Source organism: Leptonotus elevatus, chromosome 10, assembly GCF_054856555.1.
Source record: "Leptonotus elevatus isolate MCC_2025b chromosome 10, RoL_Lele_1.0, whole genome shotgun sequence".
Lineage (NCBI taxonomy): Eukaryota > Metazoa > Chordata > Actinopteri > Syngnathiformes > Syngnathidae > Leptonotus > Leptonotus elevatus.
Window position 1 is genome coordinate 21,368,109 of NC_141248.1, and position 21,580 is coordinate 21,389,688.

Genomic DNA, 21,580 nt, shown 5'->3' on the forward strand with positions numbered 1-21,580 from the left:
TGTGAACTATTTCTATCAGTTTAACTTTTCCCCCCCCACTTTTCTTAACAAGAGTATGAAACCTAGAATTTTTTTAATTGTACATTTAGAAGATATAAAACTTGTGATTAATCGTGAGTTAAATCATGCGATTAATTACGATTCCAAATTCTAATAGCCTGATGCCCCTAATTTTTAATAATCTTTTTTTTAAATCTTTTTTTAAATTTTTTTAAGAAAGAAGAAAAGATAATTAAAAATTAGTGGCGTCAGGTGATTAAAATCAATTGTAACGTAATATTACGTTTGTGGGATATGAACTAAGCAGCAAAATTCACTCGATTGTATCCATCTCAGGGGGCGGCCATCTTGCCACTTGATGTTGACTGTAAATTAACGACCAATCACGGCTCAGCTTGCAAACGTCACATAACTACTTAAGTAGTTTGCGACCTAGCTTGTAGCAAACTTAGCTTGTAGCAAACTTAGCTTGTAGCAGACGTGTGTGACGTCATGCATTTCTGATCAACTCCTTGACTTAAGCTCAATCAAATGGCAAGTCGTGATAGGTTAACTGAGCCCTGGGCAACTGTGATGTCATTTTCAGTCGACAGCAAGTGATAAAATGGTCGTCCCCGGAGATAGTAAAAACGGGTGGATTTTGCTACCAATTCATATTCCACAAACAGAATGCTGTTTAGACAAGTCGGGTCGCACTATATATTTAAAAGCACATTTTTGACTTGACTTCCTCTCTAATAAAAACGTAAACGGTATTTTGACACAGTATTTAAAAATAAAATATGGCTAATAATCATGCTGTAACTAATAGAAAAAAAAAAAAAAAGCTCAACTGTCTGAAGACAACAAATTTCAACTAAAACAATCTGTAGGATATCTTACTGCTAAAACCACTGAAGACAACAGTACACCGGTCACACAAAATATCTAAATATTAACATTGGGGGGAGTAAAACATGACTAATCCTGCCATTAATACAATTTAATGGCAAAATCAGTCATTTGGCATATTGCCGCCTTCAACCATCCGAGAAACGAAAGTGTTGAGGCTGCCCTCAAGTGGCGACTCAGTAGTCATATTTTTATTTTGCTTTCAACATCATACAAAGCATAATAATACAAAGTTGGAATGAATCTCATTTGAAATAACAATTTTAAAAAGTCATGTTCTCACAATGCCCTGAAAGCGTAACACAATGAAATAACTTCATTGAAACATTTGGCTCAGCCATGTGTACTTTTTAGTGCCTTTTTTTTTTTTTTATTATTGACTATGTGCACTGCACGCTAATAATCAGTTGAAATGATACAACCATGGACATTGTTTCACATATTATCCAGATTCCTAGGCTCAAATCAAAGAATGTCCATTACATTATGGCATAAAAGTCATGAGTAAAGTTTTCCCTACACACTACTTGAGAATTCCTTCTGGGAGTCAAATATTTTGGGATTAAAGCGACCAGAGTGTTTTATCTTGGGAGTGTGTGCAATGGAGTGAAAGTTCAAGTATATTTAGTAGATAACAGTAATGGGAAAAGTGTGTGTGGTCCCCCGAAAGCGCAGAGTGGGCGGAATGAAAGTTGGAAAGTTGATGGCCTTTAAACACACAAAAACTTTTGTGTATAGATAGCCTTGTCACTGTGCAGCGAACATGAAAAGATTTCAGAGCATAAAAAAAGCAGAATGGCTTTCAGTTATTTAAGAGGCTGGACAAGTTTTGCTTTCTATATGGAATTTGTGCGTTGCCGTTATGATTGACTTTTTTTCTGCATTACAAAATATTCCTGTTTTTCACTTATAGGCTACGAGCAAATCTTTGTTTTTGTGTTACTTTTTAAAATCTTTTTTTTTTCATTAACTCATTCACTCCCAGCCATTTTTGACTGATTTTGCAAGGCCCACAGAATATTGTGTTCTATTGCTATAAAAAACATGGAACCTACCAAAAGAAAGATAGAGCCTCTTCTTTCTTCGTCTGTTTCCGTTTTGCAGCAATTAGCATTAGAAAATAGCTGAGTTTCATCATTATTCACAAATCGATTTAGAATTTTGAGTAATTCAGGGTTTTTTTCAACATAGTCCTGGTTCATTTCCTACGCTCTTCTGCCACCTGCTGGCCGTTTGTGTAATAACTACCCTTTCTTCAACCGTTCTTTGCAGTTCAGAGGCTGCATCGAAGCCTTCTGTATGCTCTAGCATAAAAAAACGTACAAATACACCTTTAGGACACTAAAACATTTAAAATAGAACATATTTATACGTTTTTGTGAGCAAATGAGTTAATTGACCTATTTACATAGACAGTCTAAAGGGCAACTTGTTTTTCTGTAAAAATGTTAAGATAAATTATTTTCTCTGCTCCTTCGGAATTTTGCTTTTATTTCCAAAATGTAACGATTTTTAAAAAAAAAAAATTAAATCAGCAAAGGCAAACTATCTGTTGTCCCGAGTGATTAGCCTGTGGGGTGGGATATCTTATAAGCAATTTTCCCTCCTTAATCTGATTAGAAAATATTTTCAGTCAACAATCACAAATGCTTTCACTATATCGCAAACATGTCAAAAGTTCTGATACACTTCTTCAGGTGCAAAGTGTGTCAAAACATTTGACTGAGACTCCACTGAGGGTGGCTTGTAACCCTGTTCAAGATAAGTGGTGAAAAAAAAACAACGGATGGCCATTTTTCAACAAGCCCAATTATTCTTCAGCTCGGAGCACGTCTCCGGGCTTCAGACCCTCGGGGGTCTTGGCCACGGGGAAGCCCCTCAGCTTCTCCTGCAGGCCGCCCGCGGCCAGCCTCATCTGGTCCTCGGTGCCCTGCAGGGACTTGAGCTCCATGGTGTAAAAGATATAGAGCAGCGAGGTGCACAGCAGGATGGATAAGCACAGCGCCACCAGCAGGTAGAAGGAGGTGAGCGGGAAGGTTTGCCCCGCCCCCATCGTCAGCCAGGGCACGGCGGCGATGGCCAGCTCCAGCAGGAGCAGGGCCAGGCCCATGGCGGCCGTGCGGGCCGCCGTGTAGCGCATACGCTCGGCGCAGTGCACGCCTACTTTTACCTCGGTGCGGGCCTCCGTCAATATGTCCACCAGTTTGGCCACCTCCCCTGAGGACATGAAAATGGACTTTTTTATTGTTTGTATACAAATACAATAATCCAACTGCTCACTCCTGGTTTGTTATTTACTAGGGGTGTCAGGCGATACATTTTTTTTTTAATTGTAATTAATCGCATGACTTTAATAGTTAACTCACGATTAATCACACATTTCATATCCATTCTAAATGTACATTACACGTTTTCATACTCTTGTTAACATAAATGTGGGAAAAAAATGTTAAACTAATAGAAATATGGCTGCATCTTTTAGTCATTGATAAAATCTTTTCATAATAATCCGTAAAATTTAGTTAAAATTAAAAAGATACACAGTGCTGTAAAAAACAAAACAAAACAGTGTGATATTGTTTTGTGTTGGTCATTTTTCTGCCACTAGATGGCATAATTGCAATATGGAAACCATTGGTGACAGCTTTGTGCATTTTTCTTTTCACATTCACTCTTTTACTACCGCACGTTATTCCAAACATTGCCAGACGATTTTGAGCATTTTAACTCATCTTTGAAGAAGAATATTGAGTGCTATAAGTACATGAACATAAAAGATCGCGTTCCATTCTTTCATTAGAAAAAAAAGTATGTTTCTACCTTACTCCGTTCTTTAGTAATCACTATTTGAAAATAGGTAATTTGAGTGACATTGAGCGAAAATTGAAACGATAAGGAGAAAACCAGCTTTGTGTGAAAAGATACATTTTCTGCAAAACAGTGACTTTGACACTCATATTTTTTGTTTAGTGACGCTCTGTAAATTACATTTAATGTGACAAAGGCTTTGATCAATCACGTCATCAGATTCGTCAGATGTTTCATTGTAATTTCATACTACCGGGAGCCCATTGTAAAGAGATACAATGATGCCATCTGCTGGCCATAGTTAGTGTGTGTTGTTGATTTCACAAGCCCATTGAAAAAAAAACATAGTAAATTCAATTAACATGTTTGGGCGGCATAAAGTGGGCGTGTCCTTAACGTCAATTGAGAAGAGTTAAGAGCTATCTAATCTTTAGCATGAAGTAACTTGTGAAATTCTGCAGAGTTTTAAAATAATAAAATACTACTTGACCACAGTCTCCACAAATATATGCAGTATTATTGCATTTATTACTGCTAAATTTTGACGTGTCTGTTGCGTTGCGACTGCAATTCCCCCAGTACAGGCTTTCCAATTAAGGGGCGGTCATTAATTGCGCGTTAAAGGAATTATGAATTAACTCAAAATGAATGCACTTATTTTGACACCCCTTACAAATGTATCCATTCAAAGTAATTAACTGTACTGTACTAATCAAGTGGTTACAAACATACCTCCTGCACAGTCCCGACTGCTCGACCGAAAGTCTCCGCCGGCCTCGCTCGGAGCGAGCGTGAACTCGGCCGTCAGAGCCTCGTGGTCCGAGTAGGGGAAAGGCTGTCCCGGGACGGAGCCTTTTGTGGTGCGCATTGACACGCACTGGATGTCGGCTTTGCAAGAACCCTGCAGGTGGGAAACCGAAAAGAGTTCAAGGGGACATGGAAATGGAAAACTGAATGTTTGAGCTACCTTGAAGAGGATGTAGTCGATCCTGATGCCTTTCTTGAAGGGAGCGATCACTTTCGGGCTGATGAAAGGATTCTCGAGTATGAGAGTCAGACCGTCTTCATATCCCTGCAAGATCATCAATAGTGTTCCTCGCTCTGGCATACAAAATACCCCTGACTTGAAGATACGTGAATTCATCTCGCATTAAACACGACAGTGGTTGGTCGACATCTGTCAATACGGATCACGCCGGGAAAGAAATATTCGCTAACACAACATAACATAATTAACTCATTCACTGCCATTGACGTAAATTTTTTTTTTGAATTATTTCTATTAGTTTAACATTTTTTCCACTTTTGTTAACAAGAGTATGAAAACCTAGATTTTTTTTTTTACATTTAGAACAGATACAAAATATATATGATTAATCGTGAGTTAACTATTGAAGTCAGGCAATTAATTACAATTAAAAAAACGCGATTTAAAAAAAAGAAAAGATTATTAAAAATTAGGGACGTCAGGCGATTACATTTTTTAATCGTAATTAATCGCATGACTTCACTAGTTAACTCACGATTAATCACAAATTTTATATCTGTTCTGAATGTACAATAAAAAAATTCTAGGTTTTCATACTCGTTAAGAAAAATGGAAAAAAATGTTAAACTAATAGAAATAGTTCAAATGAATATTTGACGTCTATAACCGTCAATGGCAGTGAATGAGTTAAATACAAGATAATGAATGAAACAGTTTGTGCATGATTTAAAGCTGCAAATCCATGGCCGCCTTGGCCAACAGGAGGCAGTAGTGTATAATGCAGCCAAGCAAACAAACAAAGAAGAATACATGTCGACTGTCTATTACCACAGTTACTCACAGTTACATTTTCCGTAGAGGATCAACAATATATGCGTGAGTAATGTTATTTATCTGTCGACATGTAGTGTTCCTTTCTTTGTGGTTATATATCCTCTAAAAGAGTTGTAAAACCACTTATATTATGCACTACACGCAATGCTAACTGTTAGCATGTATGTCAATGGCATTTTCCATTATGTTAGCATTAAGCTGCAACTTTGTCATTCTTTTTCCACTACGCCAAACTGCTGCTTGAATTGAGTTCACTGGCACGGTACAGCACTCGTATCTCAAGTTTGAGCTTGCAAGTTAAAGCAAAACAAAAACAAAAAACGGCCAAATGAGAGCCCGTATCGCTAAAAACTCCCTCATCTATGAATGATCGGGCAAATCTGTCTTCCCTTGGGACTTCCCAAGTCCAAACTCTTTGGTGCGGTAGACTTACGTCAAAGTTATCGGTCTCGCCGTAGGCATCCCGCAGTTCCGTGTAGGACGTCAGCAGCCGGTTGCCGAGGTCATGAGGGTGCATGTTGAGGTCGCCCCCGAGGACCACCACGTCGGCACCGGCGGACGTGTGGCTAGAAACACGGTCAACAATTAGACACTGTAAGAATAATATCCCTGTGCAATTGCCTATAAATGCCAAAAGACGGTGGCCAAGGAGTACCGGATGAACTGCTGCAGCTCCCAGGCCTGGACCACCCTATGAGGCAGATACGCGTCCCTCTCCCGGCAGTACTCGGCGTGCAGCTGCAATGACAGACGAGACGTCTCGTCAAGTTACCTCAGACCAGACGGATGTGAAGGCGCCACCTACGTGAGTCAGGTAGAAGTTGGCGGTCAGTGCGCCGAAGTTCATGACGGCCAGCCCCACAGCTTTGCCTCCGAACCAGTCCCCGTGGTGAGCCTGAGAAGGATTTTAAAATCTGAGCGGCGTGGTGCATTGTGGGAATGGACTGCTATGTAAATATCGGAAATCAGGTTGGATTTGATTATGTCCTCTCTTCTCACATTAACAAATAAAAAAAAATCGGTTAATGTGTGTACTGTATACTGCGTTCTCAATCGAAAATCGATTCTGAATCGAATCACAGGCCCAAAAATCGGAATTGAATCGAGACACATTCAAAGATTCCCACCCCTAGTATTTATAGTTTTTTTTTTATGCCAGAGCATACAGAAGGCTTTGATATAGCTTCTGACATGAAGAGATCGCTTAAAGCAATGGTAGTCATTACAAAAACGATCAGCAGGTGGCAGCAGAGTATAAGAGATCAGCCAGGGCCAAGCTCTTTTTCCCAGTGTTTTCAACAGGTTTGTGAATAATGATGAAACATAACTCATTCACTGCAATTGACAGCTATAGACTTTTAAAATTTCATTTGAACTATTTCTATTAGTTTAATATATATTTTTTCCATTTTTGTTAACAAGAGTATGAGAACCTAGATTGTTTTTGTACATTTAGAACAGATATAAAATTTGTGATTAATCGTGAGTTAACTAGTGAAATCTTGCAATTAATTAAGATTACAAATTTTAATCGCCTGATGCCCCTAATTTTTAATAATTTTTTCATTTTCTTTTTTTTTTAAACTATTTTTTTGTTAAATTTTTAATCATGTTTTATTTTTAAAGAAAAGATTATTAAAAATTAAGGGCGCCAGGCGATTAAATTTCTTTGTCGTAAATAATCGCATGACTTCACTAGTTGACTCACGATTAATCAAACATTTTATATCTGTTCTAAATCAATAAAAAAAAAGAAAAAGTTTTATACTCTTGTTAACAAAAGTGGGATTTTTTTTAACTAATAGAAATAGTTCAAATTAATTTTTGACGTCTATAGCCGTCAATGGCAGCGAATGAGTTAACTATATTCTAATGCTAATTGCTGCAAAACAGAAACGAGATACAAACATACTTTTTTTCCTGATGAAAGAAGAGAGTCTAATCGTTAGCAATAGAACAGAAAATTCTGTGGGCCTTGCAAAATCAGTCAAAATACAGTAAAACAGCCGGGAGCGAAGGGGGTTGCTCCAGTGAAAATGGCTGGGAGTGAATGAGTTACTACTTACCATGTATGGGTAACCATTGAGCGAATAGCGGTAAAGAAGCGTGTCTTGGATCCTGTGCTTGGAGAAAATAGCCAATCCGCTGCCAAAGACTCCGCTGGCGAAAAAAAAAAAAAAAGGCAAGCCATTATAAGACATTTGAAATCCTTCAACATCATAACGCTACATCTTAAGAGTTTTGAGTTTCTTTTTTAATCTGAATGAACAAGTAGCCAAGATTAGATTCTTGTGCCTTGGTATGCAGGTTAAGAGAGAATTAAAAAGGGTGTTAATCCTTCAGTCGGTTCCATTTAGCAGGTGGATCAAAGTGTCCCGGCACATCAATAGGCCTTTTGGACATTTTGCAAGAGGATTACAACTTGAAAAATGTTACCTCTTAAAGTAATGCGAGTGAACGTGGCTGCTGGCCAGTTTCTTTCTCAGGAACAGGTAGTCTTTTTCACTCCACACCTGCAGAATATAAAAGAAAAGTGAGACTTGAAATAAGGACGTGTGCATCTTTTGATCATTTGTGGTTGGCGAAGGGGAAAAATACAGCAAGTAGATAAACATGTCACCTGTTATTATATACAACAATAACAATATTACATAATATTTTGACATACAGAATATAGAGAATGAGTTAAGATAGTGTGATTTATTTATTTTCATGATTTAATTTTTCTAAATTAAACTTAAAACGAGGCAACTATAGACAAATTATGCAACCTATTTAAAAAAAAAATGAAAACATTAAAGTAAATTGTGTTAAAAATAGATGGTGTGACCTACAGACTTTACGAAACGAGCTAACTTTTTCAAATTATTACATTATATACAAATATTACATATGACGTAGATAGAGACAAATTGTTTTGTTTTTATTTCACATACCAAAATCACTTAAAGTACCGTAAAAATATGTACAGTATACCAGTTTTACTTAAATTAATTTCACAATGACGGCAGTAGATAAATATCATTTAACTCATTCACTGCCATTGATGGCTATAGACGTCAAAAATTCATTTGAACTATTTCTATTAGTTACATTTTCCCCCCCACTTTTGTTAACAAGAGTATGAAAACCTAGAATTTTTTTTATTGTACATTTAGAACAGATATAAAATTTGTGATTAATCGTGAGTTAACTAGTGAAGTCATGCGATTAATTATGATTAAAAATTTTAATCGCCTGACGTCCCAAATTTTCAATAATCTTTTCTCTTTTTTTTTCTTCTAAATCACGTTTTTTTAATTGTAATTAATTGCATGACTTCAATAGTTAACTCATGATTAATCACAAATGTTATATCTGTTCCAAATGTACAATAATTGTTTTCTAGGTTTTCATACCCTTGTTAACAAAAGTGGAGAAAAAAATGTTAAACTAATAGAAATAGTTCAAATGAATTTTTGACGTCTATAGCCGTCAATGGCAGTGAATGAGTTAAGCACTTAAAGCAGCCACCACTCACTTCTTGGAGGAGAACCACGTCGTGCTCTTCTTGGAGCAGCATGTCTCCGATCATGGCGTACCGCTGAGTGCAGTGCTTGCTCAGGTAGCGCACCCCCCTGAAAAAACAAAAAACACCGCAAAATGGCAACTATGCACTTATTGACAGTGCGAGTGTGCGTGTGCGTACACTGACCAACAGTTGAGAGAGAACACTCGGATGCTGACAGAGTCCTTGCGATCCATAACGCTGGCGCATCAGATCCTAATGCAGAAGGTCACTCATGTCAAATCAAATGTTACACAAACACAAACTACTTTGGAGTTAAGAAGAAAAGAAAGAAAAAAAAGTGCAGTAACGTAGTAAGCTCCAAATGTACAACTGAAGAGCAAGTCAAAAATGATAAACAGTATAGAAGATGGATTGATGAATGGATGGAGTACAGTATACAGTTTATATTGTTATCTGCTGCCTGGGCTGGCCATCGTATGACAACAATGTGTGTGCGCGTGTAAAAAGCTGACCAGACAGAGTTTGGGTCACGAGCTGTTTATATAGAAAAAGGAGAAATGCCTTGAAAAAAAAAAAATTAATCATGCCGATCCCACGTGAGGACGGGATGGTGGAAACTATGTGGAAAGTGATTTTAAGTCAAACTATGACTGAGTGTGTGTCTATGTAATGTGTTGTTGTTGTTTTTTTTATTGCTCTTTTATTCTGTGATATGAACCCTCGCCCCAGGCTTAAAAAAAAAAGGCAGCTCAAACTAACGTTTTCTTTGTTAGTGTTGAGATGCTACCACAAGTGTACAAACGTGAAATATGCCATGAACCTGAAATGGACCTCAAGTACGAACCAGGTTATGTTTAATTTAAATGTGAAGATACTCAGTAATACTTGGACTATTGAACTTGTTGGACTGAATTCAGAAGTTAAAACCTTGTGAAAATTGTCAGCTCGTAATACAGCTTTAATCTATAATAATAATAATAATACATAATCTGTCTATGAAGTGGCCTGATGAAAAATGTATTTACAATAACATTTCTAATGTCAAAAAGGACACAGCAGTGGTGATTTTAAACATAAGGTTCACAAATACAACCATGTCAAAAGTCAATTTAGTTGAATTTATAACAATTTCTACTTAGCAGAAGCTGTGTTTATTTCAAATGACAGACTTTTCACGACGGCATAGCTACGCATGCTAAATCGTGACTACGAAATAGAATAGGACTTGACATTAAACTACAACGAAGCCTGTTTTCTTTTTAAACCCACCTGGGCGAATAGTTTGCAGTGGGGTCGAGGTTCGGTGGTGGTTTCTAACAGTCGCTCGGGTACAGGATACTTCCTGGCGCTACCGACCAGCTAAGGCGACTGAAGGCGACCCACTCCACTCCGTCGTCAAAGTTGTTCTTCTTACTTCATGATGGTTAAAAGCGACATGGCAGGACCCTCGGCTAAGCGACTTGGCTTTAGCACCGTCAAAGTGTAAATAGAGTGCTTGAAAGATGTGACATGTTTGATTGCCAGTGACGTCATCGGAACACTCGTTCATTTCGTCACATCCGAGACGATTTATCTCGTCCAGAAGAAATTATTTTTAATAGATGGTTGATCAAGATTATTGCAAAATCTAAAATGTACATTTTCATTTACGGTTTACTGCTGACTTCCGTATTTTTCTGCTCCTGGGGAATTCTGGGAAATGAAGTTCCCTCGGCCAGCTAATCCAAACAGCATTTTTGTGCGTTTATTTAATCATGTGTTTAATATGACAATAATGGTAGATTAGTAAATATGAAGTTTAACCTCACCTTTTGGCTCGATATATACAGTGATGATCATGGATGTACATTTGCAATTATGATTGATAAAGAACAACATGAACAAAAACGATGTAATAGTATTAGTATTATATTCCTATGTGATAACATTGAAGGAAGAAAGTCATGGAAACATACAATAACACACAGCGTGTCATGGGGAAAATGGCCCCCAAAGGCACCATGTGTCTTTTATTGTTAGATACATTGGTTTGATTACATAGTCCAACTTCTATTTGGAAGTATAAAATTGCAATTCACAATCGTGGCAAAAACAATAGTAAACCACCTTAAACCAAAAACAACAAAAACAATAAAACACCTTCCCACACCATTCAGAATGATACATTAGATATCTTATTATTAATTATTAATCACACATTATTTTTCAGTGAGGCAAAACACTCACAGTCAAAAAGACGACAGAATCAAAACATGGACAAATGTTGGTAATGGCAAGAAAACTGTATAAAAGATACATGGAGCAAGGAGCCTAATTATTTTTGTTTGTCTAGGCTGTAAAATACGACATTCAAAGCCAGGCAGGCACTTTTGTCAAAATGTGTCCAATTTTACGGCGAAAAATTGTCCAGTGAGCCACACACACACACACACACGCACACACACAGGCACTTTTCCGTTTCGCCATCTCCAAATCAATGAAAAAAATTATCAATAAAGTGAACCCCACCCTGCTCTTATTATTAGTTCTGCTTTCCAACCCTATAAATAACAAACAATGTTCGCATTCCACGCAGCACAGAGACAACAAGTTGGAGCTGGATGTCGATATACGCCTTATATATGAACAATTGAAGCTTCTCTGCATAAAAAGTGAAGATGTACGACCTCACAGTATGCAATTTCTTTCTTAAACAAAAGAAATTGTGATTTCAATTTGCTCATTACTCTCTGTGCCCGGTCACGTGATCACAAATAAATCCCCAATTCCTTCCCTTCCTCCAAATAAAAATACTCCTATGTAACACATATTCCTTTAGGATCCACTTGACTCACAGTACAGGAAAAAAAATGTCGTTTTTACTTTAGGCTACTTTACACGTCAAGGCAGAAAAATAAAACACTGCTGTTACTTTGCCGGCACTGCCTCACACCACAGCCACCACGCTGGCCGTCTTCGTGCAGCCGAGCACACGTCTTCCGATATGTAACAAGAGAGGTGGGGGCAAGCGCTGGCTTTATGTAAGACGAGCAATCGCCATAGTTAAAAAAAAAATCAAAAAAAATCACTTATTTGTACGGAGGGGTACACACATACCGACGATTGGGATGATTTTGAAGTCACTCGAAGCCTGATTGTCGGGTGTCTTGTGAAAGATGATCACAATTTTAGTTTCTCCTCCCCAACAAACCGGTTTAAAAGTTACGATCACAATTTTTTTTTTGTATGTGATCAACACAGACTTTGTGATTATGATGTGAAAGCGAATAAGCTGGGTACATTCAGACAATTGGGCCAAATTCGATCACCCCGGCTTGTTATAAACGTCTCTAAAAGATTATCGTGAGTAATTATCCAGTGGTTTGGGATGTGTTGAGTTATCTGCCAATCATAAATGGTCAACCTGGCTAATATTTATGATCGCAAATCCTCTAACCAGGCCGAAATTGTGTCTCTCTCGCTTTCCCTCCCTCCAACAAAATTGAGCATTTTCTCCTACTTTTCCGACTAAAGTCAGCAAAGGCCTGATTTTTGAAAGTCTGTAAAAGATTATCCTGGTGTGTTAAGACCGGCTTTAAAAGCAATTGGGGCCGACAATTAAAAATTTTACCCTTGTTCAATATTTATCAAAATCCCTAACGAGTTTTCTTCTACTACTATTTTTTCCTTCTGTGGCACCATGCTGCCTCTCATAGGTCAGTGTAAGTACTACAACAGAAGTCAGGTTTGGGGAAGGAGATTCACAGTTGATGGAGATCTTGCACTCTAAAAACAGTTGGGTCAAAAGTAAGCCAATTATGGATCAAAAAGGGACCGATCCATTTTATGAGTCAATTTGATCCAACTTCTTGGGTTGTTTTATACAAAGGATCTGACCAATATTTATCAGTTGTTTTACACTAAAAGACCCATTTCTTGACTTAAAGTTGGGTCAAATTGACCCAAATAGAGAATCGATCCATTTATGACCCAGAGTTGGGTTATTTTTTACCTAACTTTTATGTGCATGGTGTGCACACTAAGAATAGCAAAAACACTCGTGATGGGGTTTGTCACATAAAAAAAAAGGGGCAAGGATATTCAGAATTGTGTGTACCCTGCTTAAGACAATTTAAAACATAGACAGGCAGTAGCAGAATAAGGCAAAAAAAAAAAGAAGAAGTCGTTTCACTGATAAATGCTGGTGTGAAAAGGCTGTAGGGCTTATTTCCAATTGAACTTGCCGTATAATGATCTGTCATATGGAAAAAAAGAAAAAAAAAGAGGTAGTACAAAAGGCAATTCAAAGTGGCAGGCAATGATATCTTTGGAGAAAAAAAGGCACTTTTCTTTCCTAACAAAATCTACTGCAACACCACCTCCTCTTCCTCCTCCTCTTCATCCGTGGTCCGGATCCGTCTTCTTTTCTTTTTGCTCCGAGTGATTTTCTCTTTCGACACCTTCTCGTTCCCTCAAGCTCCGCGGCGTACCTCCACTTCATCTAAAGCACGTTTAAACAGAAGCTACTGTCCTGACAAATGCTCGGGTGTGTGATTCTGTTTTTTTTTTTTTTCTTTTTTTTAAATTCTTTATATGTGTGTGTGTGAGTGTTAGTTCACTAGTGTTGTTTCTGGTTTTGCTGGCTGAAGGGAGGGGGACGGCGTGTTTTCACTTTTTTTTTTTTTTTTGCTTAGTCCTTCACAAGTCTGTAGACGTGGTACTGGGCGCCGTGTTCGCTCGTGGACACCTCGAACACGAACGCGATGCACAGCAACGTCTCCTGGGTGTCGCGGTTCGTTACCACCTGGGGGAGCAAAAGGGATGCAAGCAACAATGTCAGGGGGAGAATATGATATTGATTTATTTAAAAAAAATTTACCTCTCCCTTTTATCACCAAATTCTACATCTTTGCTACCATTACTTTAAAGGGATACTTGATAGGGGTGGGAATCTTTAAATGTCTTACGATTCGATTTGATTCCGATTTTTGTGTCTGCAATTCGATTCAGAATCGATTTTCGATTAGGGGCGATTTTTGCTTCAATCTATAGATGTGCAAGGAATTGTAATGATCTACTCCAGTCTGACTCGCTAATGCTAATTAGCGACTCCACGCTGAAAAAAAAACTTTTATTGGAATAACTTGATCGTGACTTTTTCCTTCTACCCTCTAATGTGGCTACAACTTAACAGTGTATTAGACCGCGTGGAACCACACTGCCCCTCAGTGGCCAAACCGGGTACAACATGAACAGTTGTTTTTGTTCGACATTAACTCATTCACTGCCATTGACGGCTATAGACGTCAAAAATCTATTTTAATTTTTTTTCCACTTTTAACAAGACTATGAAAACTTAGGAAAAAATGTTTATTATACATTTAGAACAGATATAAAATTTGCGATTAATTGTGAGTTAACACCCCTAATTATTTAATAATATTTTATATATATATATATATATATATATATATATATAATAATCAAGTAATCATTTGGAGACATTTTTTTAAATGTAAAACTGTCCAAATCCTGATTTCAGCATGTCAACTGTGACTGATTTCTGTAGTCCTTCATTTAAAAAACAGAGAAAAGATTATTAAAAATTAGGGGCGTCAGGCAATTAAAATTTGTAATTGTAATTAATCAAATGACTTCACTAGTTAACGCACGATTAATCACAAAATTGATATCTGTTCTAAATGTACAATGAAAAAAATCTAGGTTTTCATACTCTTGTTAACAAAAGTGGAAAAAAATGTTAAACTAATAGAAATAGTTCAAATTGATTTTTGACGTCTATAGCCGTTAATGGCAGTGAATGAGTTAAAACAAAAAGATGTGAAAGTTAAGGATTTCAGTTTTATTTAATTTAGGAAAAATCTGAGCTATGGTATTTACTTCTTTAAGTTCCATTTAAATTTACTGATAATCTTGGGAGCTCCCTGAACATTTTTTTTATTTCGAACATTTAAAATTAAGTATATTGTCTAAGATTAAAAAAAAAGTTCAATAAGCATTGCAACAAAGTCAAGATTTACATTTGTATTTAAAAAAAAATGTATGCCAATATTCCCCCCCTTTTTACTGAAAATAAATATCGGCTTCAAATATCGGCTATCGGCCTCCTTGACTACTAATAATCGGCCCTAAAAAAAAACACATATCAGTCTATCTCTACTTCTAGGATTATTATATATGCACGTCTATACTACGCACACATGCGTACCTGCAGGATGGTGAAGTTTTCAAGAACACTGTTCATCATGTACTTTTCAGGCAAGTGTTTGAGCTTGTGGATGAAGTTGATCATGTACTCGCACATGGGGGAGCGGTGGATCCTGTAAACGCACTTGCCCCCCTCCAGGCGGGCGTACTCGGTCTGCAGCGGGGCGGGCAGGAGAAGACACGCAAAGCTAAAAGTCACAAATTGCACGTTTGGGGAGATGGTGGAACTCGGTGTGCCGTTACCTCGACTTTCTCGACCACCTGCTTCCCGAAGGAGCAGACTTTGGTTGAAACAGTGATGGTCATGTTCTCGGCGCTGCTGTACTGGCTGGTGACACCGTAGAAAGAACCGGGGCCGTCCTGCATGCCGCTGCTGTTCAGGTCGGCCTGGAGAGGGCGTAATCAATGTGATACTTCAAAAAGGGAGCTATGATGGAGAATTGAACTTACAATGGCTTGTATACACGAAATTGTGTCACGTGCAAAATTACACAATCACAGTGTGTTAATCTGCACTATTAGGCAAGTGTCTTCTATGAATTGCTGCCTCTGAGAGTGAAAATAAAATGGATGCTTTCACGTTGATTGCGAGCACTTGCTGTTTTTCTTCACACTCTAGGCCAGTGGTGTCAAATATACGGCCCCCGGGACAGAACCGGCCCATCGTTTTTTTCCCTTGGTTTTCATACTCTTGTTAACAAAAGTTAGAAAAAAAGTTCAACTAAAATAAATAGTTCAAATGAATTTTTCACATACCCAAATCACTTAAAGTACCGTAAAAATATGTACAGTATACAGTAAACCAGTTTTACTTGCATACATTTCAAAATGACGCCAGTAGATAAATATTTAACTAATTCACTGCCATTGACGACTATAGACGTAAAAAAATCATTTGAACTATTTCTATTAGTTTAACTTTTTTTTCCCACTTTTGTTAACAAGAGTATGAAAACCTTTATTGTACATTTAGAACAGATTTTTAACTTGTGATTAATCGTGAGTTAACTAGTGAAGTCATGCGATTAATTACGATACAAAATTTTAATCGCCTGACGCCCCTAATTTTTAATAATCTTTTCTTTCTTTTTTTTAATCGCGTTTTTTCAATTGTAATTAATTGCATGACTTCAATAGTTAACTCACGATTAATCACCAATTTTATATCTGTTCTAAATGTACAATCATTTTTTTCCTAGGTTTTCATACCCTTGTTAACAAAAGTGGAAAAAATATAATAATAGAAATAGTTCAAATGAATTTTTGACGTCTACAGCCGTCAATGGCAGTGAATGAGTTCAGATAAACCTTGATTGCTCACCCAAAATTTAACCAGGAAAAACGCGTTCTGGGGGCCTTTCTCATAAAGCTCCTTGAGGCCGCCCTTCTTCTCCGGGAACTTGTCGTAGATCTGCCGGATGTCCACGGCCTCCAGGAGAGGGTCGCTGTAGGAGGGATTGGTCTGTCCTATGTGTACAAACAGGTGTTTGCTGTACTGCAAAACCGAGACACAAGAAATGGCATTAATAAATATAAGTCCTGCATTTACTTACTTTGAAGAAACATCTAAATCATAAGACAATAGGCAGGAGTGCAAATAGCATAAGAATTTTGCCGTGGGTCTCTGACGAACACCAGAGGATGTTGGTGCTTATTTTCTCCCCTAACTCGTTCACATTCTTTATGAAGTCAAAATTAAAATGTCAAGTATGTTAGTAAAATGTCATCCTCATGTTAGCAACAACCGTATTTCCTGCACAGTGGCGGGAAGAAAGGAATTTGCCCTGAAAATTATTTGAGAGCCTAAGAACAGTTGTCAGTACACTCTAAAAATGTATTAGAAAAATGTGGACACTGTAGACATGTTTTTTTTTGTGAATGGTTATAATAGAGATTTATCGTTAGTATGGTAATTTTTTTTTTTACTGTGACTGATTATTTGTTTGTATTAAGAACTACACAAGTGGCGCTTATCAAAATAATACATTTGACTGTTTTATAAAAAGACATTCAATTCACAAGTAACACAATTGAGTCTCGGTTATTTGAGTGGCCCCATCCCAAAAAATTAAATGCCCAACTCTGTAATTAGCTAGCTGATTTAGCAGCAGTCCGGTGCCCAATCTTTTTTGCACCATGGACTGTTTTCATATGAAGACATTTTTTCAGCCTCTCTGAAGCAATCATTGTGGCGACTGCCTGATTGTGGTCGAGCTGACAGAGCTGCGAAATGCTTAGTACTCAAACGATGCTTATTTGCACCCCTGACTATGAAAAAGAGAGCCACTAATTGAGCCGCATGGTTGTTATGAAGTAATTGCACCCTCTAGTGGCCGCTGCCATGTGGTGAAACTATTACACAGTAGGGGAAATAATGATTTGATTCCCTGCTGAAGTTGAATTTGAATTTTGGAGTGCCTTACATCTTTTTTTTTTATTACCAGACTGAGGGCAAATGATGTTCATTTTGTGTGTCTTCCAAATGGAATACCACCAATAGTTATCCCTCTTCACTAAGCCTTTTGCAGTCTTGTGCTAATTTAGTGTATTATACAAACATGCAGTATTGACATCATTTCAAAGTATGTAAAGAATTAAAGACTTTGTGCCACATTATGTTGCACACCTCATTTGTCATTCTTCGCAGATTGATCAACCCCGGCATCCTGCAAATTTGTACTCACAGTGTCCGGGTCCCTTTGGACTTCCATGAAGGCCGAGTACTCCAACATGCGCAGTTTCGAGGAGGCGATGGTCCGGTCCTGCCACACTGGCACCGCTGTCGCCGTGGGCGGGGGAGGCGGCGCCAAGGGCTCGTAAGCTATACGGCAAACGCACAAACATTTAAGATTGTTGAATATCCTGCAGTTTGTCATACTGTATAGTTTACAGTACACACAAAGTCATACTTACATTGTATGGACTGTGGTACGGGACCTGATAGGCTTGGGTAGGGGGGCTGTGCAAAAGGTTTGATACTAGAAGACAACAACAAGCTTCAGTGAGTCAAACTTGGCAAAAAAACACAAAAAAACAAACACATTTGTCTGAATTTGTTTGAATACTTTAAAGCTGTACTTGTAATGGCTTGTATACAAAAAGTTGCTTCTCTGAAGAGCTCGGCCACACCAAGTGTGAAATTAAACAATCAACTAACTCTTTTGTGAACTGCCTATTTCGGAAAAGCTTCTCCGCCCGCGACTCGGAGGCTAGGCTGGGAGAAGATCCACCATTTTCAAGCACCGCTTAGAATACACGGAAGTACAGTACTTTTACGTCCAAGTCAAAAGTTAAATTTGAAAATACAACTGGTGCATTTACTTTGGTTAGTTTTTTTCCTTCACATTTTGCGTGTTTGGCTTGCTCCACGCCTTGTTGTCATGGTAACAAAAGCATTATGGCCTTCCACACTCGGCTTCACAAGGCTTCAATCAAGTGTGTGGTCATTCTTCATTTCTGAAAGTATTTTTTAAGCCAGCTTGTCATAAATATGTCATTATGACATATGGCAACGGTTTTAAATTGTGAAAAAAAACCCACATGTTATGTGTCCTCTTAAAGTCATTCACTCCCAGCCATTTTCACTGAAGCAACCTCCTTCTCTCCTGACTGTTTTACTGGATATTGACTGATTTTGCACAGAATATTCTGTTCTGCAGTTCGCATTCGAATATAGCTAAGTTTCCTCATTACCAAGCAGTGGGGAAAAGAGCTTTTTGCAACATGGCCCTGGGGGATCTCTTATACTCTGCAGCCACCTGCGGGCCGTTTTTTGTAATAACTACCATTGCTTAATGTCAGAAGCTGTATCATAGCCTTCTGTATGCTCTTAGCATGAAGAAGAAACATGAAAAAAAACGTATAAATACGTGTTTGGGAGTGCAGGACAAATTATTAAAAAAATTATTTATAAATTTTTGGGTCTGAATGAGTTAAATGCTGATTGCCACGTGTTCAAAGCAAAGCATGTATTGCTGCACCAGCAAAGCGTAAGTCCACCTGCTTTATTGCTTTCCAACCTTCAATTCAATTTTGGTTGTGTTTTTTTTTGGGGGGGGGGGGGTGATGGAATTTCAAAGTCAATTTGGTGCAGGAAACATACAAGAAAAAGAGTGTGGAGGTTAGTAGCGGTGCTTCGGTGCTCACGGCGGGAGCTCAGCTTTCAGGGTGAACTTACACATGGCTGGTGCGACCAAGCCCAGGACTCCTTCCCGGGTTGAGATCTAGAACCAGCCTGATGTGCAAAAACGTCACGCGTTAAACATGCTTTGCAATGCCGCTAATTTATGCATCGGCGACAATGTTGTCTCCTGTCATACACCCCCGCCAACACCCCCCAATCGCTCCGAGTTTGAGGAAGGGGGGGTTCTACTTACTCCTGAGAGGGTCCAGGCTGTCCCGGAATTGCAGTGGGCCAGAACTGGAGAACGACAGAGAAATATATATATTTTTTTAACAAACAGGACTATTGGAGGGGAGGGGGGGGGGGGGGGGGGGGTCTCACTCTGCTTGGCTGGTAGGGGGCGGGCGGCATTGGTGGAAGATGGTTCTTGATCATGCTCGGCGAGACGATCTGCGCTGACGACAGTGCCGCCATATTCTGCAGGGCTTTGTCTTTGGACGCCTGATCCTGCGTGATGGCACGGGGAAAGGAGGCCAGTCAAGCACAAGGGGGCGCCAAATTGTGCACAGATTCCTAAAGCGGGGTACACGCATACCGATAATGGGGCCGAAATTGAGTATTTTGTCTATTTTGTCTCTAAAAGATTCTCCTGAGCGATTCTCCTGTGGTGTTGGCTTGGTAAGAGGGAGTTTTCCTTCCCAGTCTGGAGATATCGTTATGTGTTAAGCGTCCCAGATACTACAGTGACGAATGTAAACATGGTGACAAAAATAATATATGTAATGTGTGTGGGGTGTGTGAGCAATTATTTTTCCTCCCTGATCTGGAGAATTTCTGTATCCTGTTCTTCAACATTTTAAGAATCGGTCAAAAATGATAACAATTTGGTATGTGTGTACCCTGCTTGACACAAATATATTGTTTATAGGCATTATGGTCGAGAAAGAAAATGAAGAAAGAAAATGCTAAAAAGGCCTTCTAAAGGTCATTTAGGCTTTGAAAGCAAAGTAAAGCGGAGCGTTATTACTGTCACCATGGAAACGGACAAGCTGTGGAGAGCAGTTATGCACTGACGAATGGATGTAGAGCAGCAAATGAAACAATAGTTGATTCATATTGGGGTCACATTATTCTAAAGTCTAAAAGTTGGGAATGACAAATAACATATGACCTAAAAATGTGTTTATTTATATATTTTATGCTATTCACATTGTTGCGTTTTTGTCCTCAAAAGCACCAAGCTTTTGTCGCAAGTGACGAGAACCCAAAAACAACAAAGCAGCACCTCAATAAAGCAAGCGAGGATGCGCAGCAGCGTTAAAAAAAAAAACGAGGCTCTTTGCTTAGCACTGTGCCTCATTTTCGGGATAGCGAAATAGCTGGGGGAGGATGGGGGCAAGGGGCGGGGCGGGGGGAGGGGGTGCCATGCCAGCAGAGGGCGATAAGGAGGCGTATTGATGCCGATGATGCGAGTAGGGGAAGCATAGCGTACGGCAGTAGCGAGATTCACTTACCAAATTCATCGCCTAAAGCAAAGCAAAAAGAGAAAACAACCGTTAGTTTATTGCATTTAAACCGTCGGAGGAGTTTTGGGCCAATGAACTTACTTCACTTATTTGGGCCAAAAATAACAAACCCCAGTTTCATTGACGTTGGGAGTTTTGTGTAAAATCATGTAAAAAAAAAAAATAATAATCCAATCTGTGTTACATCACCTTTTCGTTTGACACTTTATAAGCATTTGGGGACTTAGGACACTAATTGTGAAACAAAAAGAAATGAACAATGTTGCAGGTTCAATTGATGTTTTCCCATTTTTGTTGAATTATTCTAACATAATTGATTCTACATTAAAAAAAAAAACTGGTAACATTTCGTTTGCATGATGGATGGATACTATTAAATAGTGTAAGTAATACATATCGTGACATAGGGGATAAAAGAGGAAAGAAATGTGTGATTGGCACGTTTTAAATTCCAAATATTACATACCCATTCCCATTATTTCTTCTTCCATAGCCGATATCAGTAACCAATACCAAGGTGCCCTCTTGTGGCCGTTTTGCTACCGAGGACTAAATGGCATGCGTGGCTGACAGATTTTGTTTTTGTTGAACTGTACTGTATGTCATTCCTGTCATATGTCCATTAATTTGTACATATCTGTATGTTTATAAAAGTTTGTATGTGTAAAATGTGTTTACTTTCTAACTCAATT

At 38.4% G+C, this 21,580-nt stretch overlaps 2 protein-coding genes across 10 annotated transcripts in view; both read right to left on the reverse strand.

Moving 5' to 3' along the window:
* Nucleotides 1–1,055: 1,055 nt before the first annotated feature.
* Nucleotides 1,056–10,585, reverse strand: smpd2b (sphingomyelin phosphodiesterase 2b). The gene is made up of 11 exons (XM_086087719.1): nt 10,302–10,585; nt 9,216–9,284; nt 9,042–9,138; nt 7,958–8,034; nt 7,588–7,681; nt 6,327–6,416; nt 6,177–6,259; nt 5,955–6,087; nt 4,667–4,771; nt 4,432–4,600; nt 1,056–3,108 (listed from the first exon to the last, which is right to left on the reverse strand). Exons 2-11 carry the CDS (start codon nt 9,263–9,265, stop codon nt 2,702–2,704), a joined length of 1,305 nt encoding a protein of 434 aa, XP_085943845.1. The 5' UTR covers nt 9,266–9,284; nt 10,302–10,585; the 3' UTR covers nt 1,056–2,701.
* A 418-nt stretch (nt 10,586–11,003) lies between these two features.
* Nucleotides 11,004–21,580, reverse strand: part of tead3b (TEA domain family member 3 b) — a 39,378-nt gene continuing 28,801 nt past the window's right edge. For 5 of the 9 annotated variants that reach the window (XM_086086983.1, XM_086086987.1, XM_086086986.1 and 2 more), the window contains 10 exons: nt 20,877–20,888; nt 19,744–19,869; nt 19,616–19,659; nt 19,417–19,473; nt 18,153–18,217; nt 17,924–18,060; nt 16,561–16,734; nt 15,483–15,626; nt 15,241–15,393; nt 11,004–13,815 (listed from right to left, as the gene is read on the reverse strand). In XM_086086983.1, coding sequence (XP_085943109.1) covers nt 13,702–13,815; nt 15,241–15,393; nt 15,483–15,626; nt 16,561–16,734; nt 17,924–18,060; nt 18,153–18,217; nt 19,417–19,473; nt 19,616–19,659; nt 19,744–19,869; nt 20,877–20,888 — 1,026 coding nt within the window. In that variant the 3' untranslated portion in view covers nt 11,004–13,701. The remainder of the gene's footprint in view (nt 13,816–15,240; nt 15,394–15,482; nt 15,627–16,560; nt 16,735–17,923; nt 18,061–18,152; nt 18,218–19,416; nt 19,474–19,615; nt 19,660–19,743; nt 19,870–20,876; nt 20,889–21,580) is intronic. The other 4 variants (XM_086086988.1, XM_086086984.1, XM_086086985.1 and 1 more) reach the window with 3 other exon arrangements.